General features: G+C 45.0%; 1 protein-coding gene across 15 annotated transcripts in view; it reads right to left on the minus strand.

Moving 5' to 3' along the window:
* Positions 1-13,439, minus strand: part of LOC139559486 (supervillin-like) — a 76,618-nt gene that overhangs the window by 17,846 nt on the left and 45,333 nt on the right. For 12 of the 15 annotated variants that reach the window (XR_011671778.1, XR_011671777.1, XM_071375516.1 and 9 more), the window contains 8 exons: positions 8,919-9,092; positions 8,402-8,555; positions 7,604-7,669; positions 6,001-6,221; positions 5,164-5,780; positions 3,503-3,989; positions 2,188-2,332; positions 644-700 (listed from right to left, as the gene is read on the minus strand). Coding sequence is in view for 13 of the 15 variants with exons in the window: in XM_071375516.1 (XP_071231617.1) it covers positions 644-700; positions 2,188-2,332; positions 3,503-3,989; positions 5,164-5,780; positions 6,001-6,221; positions 7,604-7,669; positions 8,402-8,555; positions 8,919-9,092 (1,921 nt within the window). In the remaining 2 variants the exon portion in view is untranslated. The remainder of the gene's footprint in view (positions 1-643; positions 701-2,187; positions 2,333-3,502; positions 3,990-5,163; positions 5,781-6,000; positions 6,222-7,603; positions 7,670-8,401; positions 8,556-8,918; positions 9,093-13,439) is intronic. The other 3 variants (XM_071375521.1, XM_071375517.1, XM_071375514.1) reach the window with 2 other exon arrangements.

Below are 13,439 nucleotides of genomic sequence, written 5' to 3' on the forward strand. Positions count from 1 at the left end.
AAAAAACAAACATTTTGAGGCAAAAAAAAGAAGTGACTGGGAGCAACAAACACATCGCATCTTATCTCTGAACACTATAGCGTAGCTAGCTATATTGACTTCAAACCGAGCAAAAGTGCAAGAAGTTCAATCGGAAGCTTAGGGAAAAAGAAGCAGAGTCAAGTCCATCACCAGCATCCCATAACACAGCCACAAACCATCAGAGGTAGGATAGCATCCGACCACAGCAACACTGAAGAGCAGTGAACAGCAACACTGAAGAGCAGTGAACAGCAACACTGAAGAGCAGTGAACAGCAACACTGAAGAGCAGTGAACAGCAACACTGCAGAGCAGTGAACAGCAACACTGAAGAGCAGTGAACAACTAGAGTAGCAAATTTCTGGTAATTTGCCCAAAATTTCCAGGTTTTCCAAGGAGGGAATAACTAGGAAAATCTGGGAATTCTTCCGCCGGGATTTCTGAACAACCTGGGAATTTAGGGAAAGTTCAAAATATTTTGCAACCCTCATCAGACCACAGCAACACTGAACAGCAGTGAACAACAGAACAGAACAGAAGAGACTGAAAGAAGCAGCAGGTCACACACAGAGCTCAGTGGACCACCGTTGGCACTGGGGCACAGCACCGTCGTCAGGCCTTACCCACAGCTGGTCAGACACAGTGACAGCAGCGAACTCATCAATGACCATCACTTCCTCCTGAAGACAGGGGAAACACAGAACACGTTCAAAGGGAGAAGGCTAGTGCCAGGCTAGCCTAGTAGAACATGTGCCAAACAAGACAGAAATGTTGACTTATCAAATATTGCGTGACATATATTTTGGAATCTTGGCTAGTAGAATGTCACCTTGGCTAGTAGAAATTGTGGTCTACTAGCCCAACTGGCCACTGCCCAAAATCTTTCAATTACAACCCTAGCCCCAACCCATTACTGTTGCTACTGTAACATGAGGCTTAGAAGAAGTGTGATCAACGGGAGAATTTAACATGAAGTATTAAGTACACAAACAGACAGGATTTAACCCAGATTACAGCACAATGGGGTGCATCATTAACAGAAAGGAGGGGCGATTCAATTATTCCAAGAAGTCAGTGTCTCTGTTTTAGATATAATCTGAACTGAATATGCTCAGTTAAACCAGAATTTCTGTGAAGTGGCATAGAGTAGACTAATTCATTAATTCAACGTAATACTGTACAGTAAAAATACTGTACATTAAACAATACATATAATCACATGCCATTCTGTAACCATATTGTCAAATGACATATTGGTGGCATTAGCACTAGTTTAAGTGGAACTCAATCTTCAATCAGAGTGAACAATTTTGACTTGCTCTTGTCCCAGTGTAAAGTAGAAAAGAGATTTCTCCAAGGCCCCAGATTGCTAATTCCACAGGGAGACTGGGCCATATGTTCCATGCAGGGCTGTGTTGGCCCCAGGCACTGGTCCCAAATACCACCCTGTTCCCTATACAGTGCACTTCTTTTGATCAAGGCCCATAGGGCTGTGGTCAAACTATGGTCAAAAGAAGGGCACAACAGGGAGCCAATTGGGATAAAGGGGGAACCAGCCCACTAAGCTGAGCTGAGCTCACACTGGAGCAGATGGGGCTGATGAATGGCAAGGGGGAAATGAAAGGCACCCTCACATAAAGACCACGAGAGGCCCCTTTAAAATGGCAACCAGGAAGAGTGCCCTAATGAGACTACTTAAAGATGGTAAGCACAACAAATGTGTAACGTGTCACGAAACGGGATGACGTAGTACACAAAAAACAGGGGCCGCTTTTGGAAGGTGAGCCTCACTTTCGTGAACAAAAAGTTTGAGAGTGCATCTTTAACTTTAAGTATGACAAAAACAATGAGCACACGAACGTTTTATGTGAATGCATCTAAATCCACCTGACTGTAATCATTTAGTACTGTCTGGGTAACGGGTTGAGTAACGATGGTTCAGTAGGACAAAGTCTGGGCTGTTGAAAGACATTTCATTCATCATCACATGATCTCAATAGACATTTTGTGAGGTGTGTGGATGCTGCGTGCTGTACTGTTGTACTGTTGTAGTTATAGTGCAGCACAGTGAATCTCCATAGAGTGTGTCTGTTTGTATCTCTTTGAGCCCAAAATGGGGCTTCTCTTTCAAGATTCAATTTGGAGGTCCAGCTGTGTGTAGTCTCACCTTCTTCTTGTAGGTCTGCTCTGCCTCCCATCCCTGTCCTTGTACTGTGGAGTGTCTCTCAGTCACAGCCACCTTCACCACTTCCTGCTTCTTATTGATCCTGTTCCTCCAGTCCTCTTCACCACTCTTCTTCAGCAGGGCCAGCCTGGGAGAGGGAAGGAAAGAAAGAGAGAGAGGGTTGAGAGAGGTTAACCCCTTCACCACACTTCTTCAGCAGGGCCAGCCTGGGAGAGAGAAGGAAAGAAAGAGAGAGAGAGAGAGGTTAACCTCTTCACCACACTTCTTCAACAGGGCCAGCCTGGGAGAGGGAAGGAAAGAAAGAGAGAGAGAGAGAGAGAGAGGTTAACCTCTTCATCACACTTCTTCAGCAGGGCCAGCCTGTGAGAGAGAAGGAAAGAAAGAGAGAGAGAGAGAGAGGTTAACCTCTTCACCACACTTCTTCAGCAGGGCCAGCCTGGGAGAGGGAAGGAAAGAAAGAAAGAGAGAGAGAGAGGTTAACCTCTTCACCATGAACTACATCATCATGCACTGGCTTTTATACACAACAAGTCCGTTTGGTGGAAACACACCACTGGTGGAAAAATGCGTATATTTTCTTTTTGCGGATTTTGGAATATTCCCATGAAAATCTGTCGCCAATTGCATGGAAACTGAGCTACTAACAGTCTGACAGGGCCAACATGAGAGCAGTACTGTAGAACAGTAGCTAAATCTACTAAATCTCTAAGCATCCATCCCAAATGGCACCCTCTATTCCCTTTATAGTTCACTACTTTTTGGGGGGTAGGGGGCTGGCGGAGTGGGATTTGGAATGCAGTCAGGTCATAAGTAGTGCAATATATAGGGAACAGGACACGGGTGCCATTTGGGACAGTGGGACACAACCTAAGGATGTCTACAGACTGCAGCCTGATCTCCGTCTCCTACCTCTCCTCTCTCCAGGAACAAAGAGGGGAAATACACAGTGGCCAGAAATAAATCACTTTCACCTCGAAGAGAGGCAGAAACTTAGATCCCACAAGGACACAGGGGGACTCTGAGGGTGCCCCAAATGGCTGCCTATTCCCTATATAGTGCTCTACTTTACAGAGAGCCCATTCAGACAATTACAAAACTCCGGTAACTTTCCCATAAGTATAGAAATGGTGGTTGGAAGATTCCCGGCATCAGAAGGGAATAAACAAGGAGATTTGGAATCCTCCAACCAGTATTTCTGGAAACGTATGTACAGTACAACATCCTGCCATGTAAGCACCCCCATTTGAACCGCAGTTGGAATTGTTACCCCATCACAGAAACCCCGGCACAGACTAACCTTTCTTTGATGGACATCTGTTTGGAGGACATCTCTGAGAGTTCTGTTTCGCCAGGGGAGAGGAGGTCGGAGACACTGTGTCCTGTGATGTCGTCACTGTAGTCCAGAGGCAGGGACTGAGACTTGACCAGCGGCTGAGGGAAGGACGCGGGCTTGGGCAGAGTCTGGGGGGCGGTCTGGGGAGGAGGAGGCTTGGATAAGGACTGGGGACTGGGTTGAGTGTGTGGGATTAGCTGAGAGTAAGGCTTGGGAAGTGGCTGGGTGACGCTCCTCTCCCTTTCCTGGGGCTTGGGCTGGGATTGGGCTGGCGGTTCCTGGGTGAAGTGCTGGTGAGGTTTGGAGTAGGGCTGGGGCTCAGTTTGTGGGGGAGACTGGGTGAAAGACTGGATCTGCTGCTGTTTCTGCTGGTTACTGGAGGTGTGAGAGACACTCCTGGATGCTGCCGCTGTTGTCACAGTTCTCAATGACACACTGGTGTGCTCGGTGTCTGTGGACGTATAGACAGCCACACACACACACACACACACACACACACACACACACACACACACACACACACACACACACACACACACACACACACACACACACGCACACGCACACGCACGCACGCACGCACGCAGAAATTGCATTGTAATAAATCCACCGTGTAATCAATACTCACACAGGGGGAGAAGCAGACCCCAATAGCAGCCCCTCATAGCACACACGCACGCATACGCACGTGCGCACACCGCGTACAGACACACATTCGCGACTGCCAAGATTTTGCATACAATCATCATGATCAGTGTTCAGTTCACGCGGTCTCCAATGCTCAGACGTTGTCTATAACGTCCGTGCTCATTCACGCACGGGCAATTGTTCTCCGTTCCTTTTAGGGTTCCTTTCCATTGTTCTCTACGAGCGTTCTCTCTCTCTCTCATATGCTTTAATAAAAGACGACCCTGCGTCCTCTGGACACGATGTATGCTGACAGTCATCCAGACACACAGACAGATAGGGTCAGCCGTGTTACACTGCCTATCTGCACTGTCTATCTGCCCTACCGGCACGGCGGAGCACAATGCCAATGCGTAAACCAAAGCCTGCAACACTGACATCCATCCACGGCATCCACAGAAACATATCCACACCTCAATCATACTCGATTTCCATTTGGAATCGCAATCACAGACGACCCGTCAGTGAGAGTGGTCCTGCATTTGCAGACAAAGGGAGCCGCCGGGACAAATGCATGCACAAATATGCTAATTAGATTCAGCTGAAGCCGTGTCTCTAGTCTTCCTGTCTGTCAGATCGTGTCCGTGATGTGATGGGCACAGACGCATTAGGCGTTAAGACAAATCAAACCAACGGAGGCAGTGTGTAGCCAATGGAAAGAGGCATGCAATTAACATGCTGCATAATCCATGAGACAATAAGATATTTCCCTTGTCCTCTCGGTCTCTGGTCTGCATCCCAAATGGTGCCATATGCCCTATATAGTGCACTCTTCTGAATTGGAAAAAACGTCTTGACTGCATCAACCGTCCGTATAATGAATGCATATAAATAGTCCTCTCATCCACATGCATGTTTGTTCAGCATTGGTCAAAGTAGCGCGCTACGTAGGGAATAGGGTGCCCTTTGGGAGGTGTACAATGGTCTGTGTTTCCTACCTGAGAGGAGTTCCCTGCTCCTGCTGCTCCGTGTGCTCGCTCTGTCTGCTGTGTGCTGCAGCTCTGTGTGTCTCTCTGAGCTGTGTGTCTCTCCCAGGTAACTCCCGTGCTCTTCCCTCTCCAGGGTGATGCTGCTGCTACTGCCGTATTTATCTCTGTCTCTCTCTCTGTCTCTGTGCTGCCTGGGCTCCACCAGCAACTCACCCCTCCCGTGCCTCGAAGAGGGAAGCTCGACGGACTCCCGCTGGCTACTGTTGGCGTGCCGCGGCTGGGACTGGGGCTCTGGGGCTGGGGGCTGATAGCGCTGCTGTCTGCTGTCGAGGGAGTGGAGCCTTCCCTTACTGCTGCTGCCTCCAGCACCACTACTACCACAGCTCTCTCTCTCCTCTCTGCTGGCCCCTCCTCCCCACACACCCTCCTCCTCCTCCTCTCTCTCTCTGTGGCCAGTGGAGGAGCGACTGGCTCCAGGAGCGACGCCACTGTCTCCTCCTCTCTCTCCGGCTCCTCTACTGTGAGCCTGCTGCTGCGGTTGCTGCTCTGAAAGGGGAGGGCCAGGGGAGTACAGATCTGGTTCAGGGAAACTGGAGGAGTCACCGCCCTTAGTCAGGCTGAAGTACCTGAGAGAGAAAGGGGGGGGGGGGGGGGGCAGAGAGAAAAACAGACAGACACACACACACACACACACACACACACACACACACACACAGATAGACACAGACAGACAGAGAGAGAATGAAAGAGACAGACAGACACAGACAGAAAGACAATTCATGGTTTCAATACCAGTGAAGGCTGAATTATTTGACACCATGTCATAACATGAGGAAACACACACACCTCACCCCTCCCCTCTCCTGGGTGGTGGTGGTGGTGGTGGGGGTGGTGGTGGTGGGGGGGTTGTAGTGAACGGCCGTAGATTTCCCAAGGTGGACGTCGCTGCCGCTGGAAGTCGCCGCGGTTACCGTGGCGACCGAGACCTGGGTAGTGACGGCTGCCACGGAGCGGACCAGAGAGGCAGACAGCGGCTCCAGCTTGACCCCTCCCCCTCCGTTCTGCAGCTGCAGGAAGCGCGAGAAGGGATGGAGGGAGGGATGAATAAATTAATGGACGGATGAGTGGCGGGGGACACGGAGGGATAAAGGGATGGGGAAAGGACAACATGCAGTCAGAACAGATACAGTAAGGGATGAAACCGACCAAGTAGAGCAGCTCTTCACATTTGGTCATACAAAAACACTATCGCCAAACCTAAACAAAACATGCCTTAGACAAGGCAGGGCAGTGGTGTAAAGAACTTAAGTAAAAATACTTTAAAGTACTACTTAAGTCGTTTTTTGGGGTATCTGGTTTGCTTAATATAAGAAATTTGAAATGATGTATACTTTTACTTTTGATACTTAAGTATATTTTAAACCAAATACTTTTAGACTTTTACTCAAGTCGAATGTTACTGAGTGATTTCGACTTTTACTTGAGTCATTTTCTATCAAGGTATCTTTACTTTTACTCAAGTATGACAACATATACCTGTCATACAAATAATATCACAATTCACAAGTCATTGCCTCTGACCATATCCCATTTACCCCATTCATAATAAGTGACCAATGGAAGGCACTGTAAGATGTCATTGTCTTTAGCAGTGCATAATCGTAGCATTAAAATGTTATGCATTATAATTCATCCTGCTTTTTGTGATTCTCTTCTGTGATGTTCACCTGAAAGTGAGCACTTACCCTTTGCCCTTCTTAAAATGACCTTCACCTACAGTGAACCAAGCAGCATGCATGAGCACAACCTCCCTACCATCTTTGATGATGGGTCGAAATGTGATGCCCTCTATCGACTTAATCAACATGAATTAAACCTACAACATTCCAGCCAAATCTGTATGCATTCACCTTTACTGTACACTCTATTTTCAAGGCAAGACAGCATTTGCCCAAGAACCAACCTTGCATGCATCTGAATCTAATACATTCCTAAAAATATTATTACTAAAGTGTTCATGCATACTTATTCAGCCACTGGATAAGCATTTTAGAAGAGCAGAACTCTCTTGCTAACACGATACTCAAGCATCTTGCCGCAGAATATCGTTGTATTCGCTAAACACGACGGCGCTTCCATGCCAAAGTCTTCTGCAAGCAAGCACGACGTAGCAGCATAATGTCACGACATACTGTAGTCCTTCACGGCTATATGAACGACGCACTATGTGGTTACGTCATATCTTCAAAGTGAACGCCTGAATGAAAACCATGGACTCTGTGAGGGCCGAGCATTTCAACATCTTCATTAACCGAGCCGTAACGCCAAGCCATACTGTTAATGGGCGTCACGGCTCGCCAAACGAACGCATACAAGCTTTTAGAATGCTATGAGCAGGCCACTACCAGTCAGCAGCAATGTTCAGGCAGGTTGCTAGGCAGGCTCCTACTTGTTCTCTCTTAGTCAACGGAGGAGGAGGTGGAGGAGGAAGAGCGGTAACCATAGGATCTATCTCCTGTACGGACACAGCATGACTTCACTTAGAGGATTGTTTTAGACCAGTTCACATGAATGTTTCAGTTCAATATTAGGCTGCTTCTCTGGAATATTTTCTTGAGACTTGGAGCACTTACTAATTGCGTGGTTGTGTAAGTTCTTTGGTGTTTACACAGAATGATCAACCTGTAGTTTTATCAGGGCAAAGAGAAACTAGTTTGTGCATTACGACATACTCTCAGGAACAGTTTCCAAAAACATGGAGAATCTCCATCGGTGGTGTTTTAGTCCGGGACGAGGCTTAATTTGGGTCAGGGAAACTGGCCCTCGGAGTAAGGCTTGATACTTAGAGGCTACAGTTTTAAAGAGCAAGAGAAAGGAAGCCCATCATTTTGTGGTGCCGATTCTCCACCGTTATTTACATTTACATTTTAAGTCATTTAGCTGACGCTCTTATCCAGAGCGACTTACAAATTGGAAAGTTCATACATTTTCATCCTGGTCCCCCCGTGGGGAATGAACCCACAACCCTGGCGTTGCAAGCGCCATGCTCTACCAACTGAGCCACACGGGACCACAGTGTGCACTTGCACACTATCTCGCATGGATTTAACAATGGTGGAACCTCCCTCCAGCCACTGCTTAAATCATTCCTATGCTTAAAAATCCATGTGCACACTTCTGGACAAGGGCGGATAAGTGAAACATGTCCATTGTCTATCTGGTTTGAGAGAAGGGCCGGACTCTATACCTGATCCACCTCTCCCTGGGTAATAGGCTGGGTCTGGAAGCGGCTGTTGGCTCGGCGCTGGCGGGTGTCGCCCCTGGAGGCCCCGGCCCCCTCTGCAGCAGGCTTTGAGGGCTGCTGGGACAGCTGGTTGAACAGGGCCATCTTCTCTGCAAGGCTGTGAGGAGAAAGGTAACATACACACATGTCAGTCTATGTCCCCATCACTTCCATTGAATGTTAGCTAGCGGTAAGTAAAGTTAGCTGAAGTTTTTAGTGGCTATTTGAAAGAAACATGGATTACAGTTTCTCCTGGCCCATAGACTTCTTTCAGGGTGAGGACCCATCTCAAATCAAGTTGTAAAATTTAAGACATGTTGCCGTGAGTTCAAAGAGAATTAAAACCAAGCTTCAATTGCAACTTATGAAGTGAATGCTGGCTTTTTGCTATTTTTTTTCAATGTGATCTATTTTTGCTTCCAAACACCCTTTAATGTGTTTACATAAGAGGATAAGAGTTGAGCACATTCTCTTTTTTTACCTAAGAGTTGAAAGGTCGGGCTCATCTAGACCCCGGTCCTCCATTATCTCCTCAGGGCCAGGCCCAGGCCCTGCTCCATCTCCTTTAGGCTGGGCCTCCCTCTCCCTTTCTTTCTCCCCGTCCTGCTCTCCACTGCTCCGCACCATAGAGCCGTGCTGCGATGCCTCCTGCAGGCTAGGAGGAGGAAACACACACACACACACACACACACACACACACACACACACACACACACACACACACACACACACACACACACACACACACACACACACACACACACACACACACACACACACACACACACACACACACACACACACACACACACACAGGGGATGAGTGCAGATTGTGCTGCTATGGGTTAACAGCTGTAGGGCCATATGTAACACTGTATTATAATGTACCATACTGTACAATTGACGGACAGTATCTAGCAAGAGCATGCCAACATGCTAGATGATCAAGTAGGTCATCAAAACACATTCTGTGAAGTAGCAATACTACATTGTTAATAGTCAGACAAATCTGAAGATTGCACTGAGCTCAACCACATGAACACAATAACGCTTAAGTCCTGGTGACACTTGTGATCAAACGAACTACTCATCTCCATAAAGCACGTACAGTATCCTGTGAACAGCATCAAGTCAAGTCATTGATATTCCTGATCAGAACATGATACCGAAACGCTGCATCCCGATTCTCCACCCTTCTCTCAAAGAGCGCAATTGTACACTCCCTGTCGTGGATTTAAAGGCATAGGAGAGCGGAGCACTCGGGAGGGTGGATAAGGGTAGTAAGCATTGGCAAGTGCATACTTTTGGAGAAGGGTGGAGAATCAAGATGCAGCCATTGGGCAGCAACAGGAGTTATAAGTAGATGTGTGAGGACCGCACTGAGATAATCATGGTGCTCACGCAGTCGGCCATCTGTACTAGAGGATATGGACGGTTGGGTTCTCTCAGCGTGTTAAGTTTAACCTCAGTCGGTAAACAAACCGGGCCCTACACGCGAACCCGACACACTGAGCTTTAACTGGCTTCACCTTTGACCTTTTCTCCCTCAGTCATAGCTTTAGAAGACGTGTGACACATTTCAACATAGGAACTTAAAGGGATAGTTCTCACCCGTATTACAAAATGACATGGCTAGGTAAACGAAAGCAAAAAATATAACCAAAACCAAAGACAGCATGGATTGCTTATCTTGTCCACGGACGGTTTACAAGGAATCCCAATATCTCATTTTGTAATTTAGGTGAACTATCCCTTAAAGAGTACAAACAACACTGAAAGCAGTAGGGGAGAGTGGGGTACGTTGAGCCACCCTTTCTTTCTAGGAAACCGTACACAAAACGAGTCATGTGACCAAATATTTAGGAAGAGGTCATAATTTCATTGTTTCCACTAGATAGCCCAAACACAAAGTCAAAATTGGGTATTGTAAGAAGTCAAGAAAACAATCATGTGCTTTTTGGTCGTGATTTAAGGTTAGCGTTAAGCATAAGGTTAGCAGTGTGGTTAAGGTTATGGTTAAGGTGTGGGTTAGGTTTAACATTTGATTTTTAGGAGGACAAATTGTAGAAACAGGCAGGGTTTATGACTTTGTGACCATGTTAATTTGTGACAACCTCATTTCATGGAGTCTGTGAAGGAAGAAACCACACATGGAACAAGTATTTATTTAGATTAAAAAAAAAATGTAATTTGAATTAATTGTGTTATAGGTTTCATGATGCTTGTATTGAAACCAAAGTAGATAGTTGTAAGATTTGGGGTCTCTATAAACTACAATATGAGGTCCTAAACCTAACATGAAAGTGCATCCTTGTAAGTGTGTGGGCTAATATAGTCAAAATGTTTGCCTTAGGGTAAATTGAGCCAATGGCCATGGGGTAAACTGAGCCAATGGCCACCATACTCCATACAAATGATGATTACATTTTGTCCATTTTATGCATAATGGGGGGAATTCAGATCTGAGTTACGTGTGCGTCAATTAAACTTAATTCCCTTTTTATGCACCGTTCTCTCTACAGGTACTCTGACCTTGAATTTAAGTATGGGCAAATGCATCTGTCAGCCAGGTATTCGTTTGGGGTGGAGATCACAGAAATGGAGGTGTGTCTACAGATATGCTATATTTTGACCTTGACTTAATTCCCTCATAATTCCACCATGCGCAGGGAAACCTTGAATAAAGTTGAGCAACATGCCAGATCCAAGTGGAAAAACATCAACTTTCTTTTTTCCAATAGAATAATCTCCATGCATTGTAATTTATAAATTGATAAGAGCTAATCCGTTTGGATAAGTGGATTGTAAATATAAATGACAATTGTTTTAGATCTAGTTTACCTTATGATCGCTGGATGTAATTGTGAAAGCAGTCATATTTCAGCAAACGGAAAAGCATGTCAACTTGACAGGTATTTTGGCCTCTTTTCAAGTCCGCCCGGACTTTTCAGTTATTTTTAACCATTTCTCTCGTATGAATATTAGCCACTAATGACTGTTAGTGTCCTTCAATTTGAAGCCAACATTTTTTTGCATCATACCATTACATCGTTCGTTTACCTTTCTTTCCACTGTCACATCTGTGTGGTTGTTCCTGATTGGGTCACTACAAATAGTGGATCAGATTAGGATAAAGTATTACAAGTTGTGCAATAATTTGGGACATGTAGGTTATTTGAATCATTGTGGAACGCAGACCATACCTAGCAGTTTAAACCTGGAGCCTGGCGCACGTTCCACGACAATTGGAACTTTTGTCATCACAGTTCTGTGATTAGTGAAGATTAGGGTGGATTTATAGGACTATTGATCAAGCCCTGTTGTACACTTCTCACCTTCCAATATGTCATGGATTGAACCATTTTAATATGGCAACTTTAAGGATAAATGAAACCAATGTATTTTTTATTGACTAATAAAAAAAATTGTGCAAGGCTGTCCAACTCTGTTTATGTATGATTCATAAATACTTCCAATAACCTAAATAATCTACAAAATCTGAATATTTGTTTAATCTACCAATTGGTGCTGGAAAGGAAACGAATATGCAGGTATTTAGATGGCTTTCTTTCATTGATCCCTATTCTGAACACGCCCCTCGATAAACGGTATATTCTACTGAGTCTGTCGAGAATTCTTTTTTAATTAATGGTACACCATATTTAAAGGGAAGGCTTTACATACATGTACTGGAAACCCCATTGAATAAAAACTCCACAAGAAAATCTGTTGGCTAGCAAGTGGGAGGGTTCTCAGCAGTTTAATTTAATTTATTTAGTGTGCGCAAGGGAGCCACTCCTGCAAAACCCATTGCGCACTTGCATACGGTAAGTCTGAATACCAACTATTAAAAAGTGCTTAAATCAAAACGTGTTAAAAAAAGAATAGATTTCCTAAGTCTGAATCGGGACCGGCATGCATAGTAATTTGCAGTGTGTCACGCATATGAACTCAGGATAGCCGTTTGTATTGTTACAGAGCAGACATCAGCATGCTCCGTGTATACAAATGTAAAACAGGCAGGGGTCTAGTTCCCCTTGAGGTTCTTGAGAAAGCAGCCAAGGAAGTTTTGGATGGAAAAAAATAGACTGAATGACACTGAAGAGTTACAACGACAAAAAAGAAAACAAATATGTACCTGTACCAATGAGAGGCTTTGATAGAGTGTCAGAGGCATACAAGGTCTTATCTGACGACACGGATTCTGAGCTTGTTAATCAAGAATTTTGCGGACCAGTTGCATGGACCTCAAATGCAGAGAACTTGCCTACAAACTGTCACTTCGAAACAGCATCCATACAACTGTTCAATAAATGGAAGGGTAAGGAATATTGAACAGAGAAATCTATATCTGAATATAGCATACATATTATTTAAGATATACAATATACCAAACCCCCATTCCATGAAAACTTTGACCTAACCAGCACCACCACCCACTTACCCCAAGGTGGCTCAACATACCCTGTCCCTATGCTCAACTTACCCCATACCAGGGTTAAGTTATGCCAAGAGATAACTTCTTTTAAAATAAAAATGGTTATATTTACATGAATTCTGATTATTTTCAGGGATACACAAAATCCGGAAATATATGTAGAGTTCTTTGTGAGAAAGAACACTATATTTCCCTGGATGTAGTGATGACGAATGTAAAAAAGGGCTCAACTTACCCCACTCTCCCCTAATGCTTGCGGAGTTGAAATGTACTAAAGAATCTATTGTGTTAAAACAAGTTTATTCCCCCTGTAAGGTTCAACGTCACCCCAAATTCCCATATTTTCCAGAAATCCCAGTTGGAAGATTCCTTGAATCACAGGGAATAAGAAGGACATCCGGAATCATCCAACTAGTATTTCAGAAATGTACTGCAATTTTTTTGAAACACTATGAATTAATCAATCGTAACTTAATATCCATGCATTGCCACTCAAGAAAATGTCAAGCTAAATGGAAGGTGAAAAACATCAGTCTTGCATGGAGTAAGAGAAGAGAGGAGGCA

Source organism: Salvelinus alpinus, chromosome 30 (assembly GCF_045679555.1).
Source record: "Salvelinus alpinus chromosome 30, SLU_Salpinus.1, whole genome shotgun sequence".
NCBI classification, from domain to species: Eukaryota; Metazoa; Chordata; class Actinopteri; order Salmoniformes; family Salmonidae; genus Salvelinus; species Salvelinus alpinus.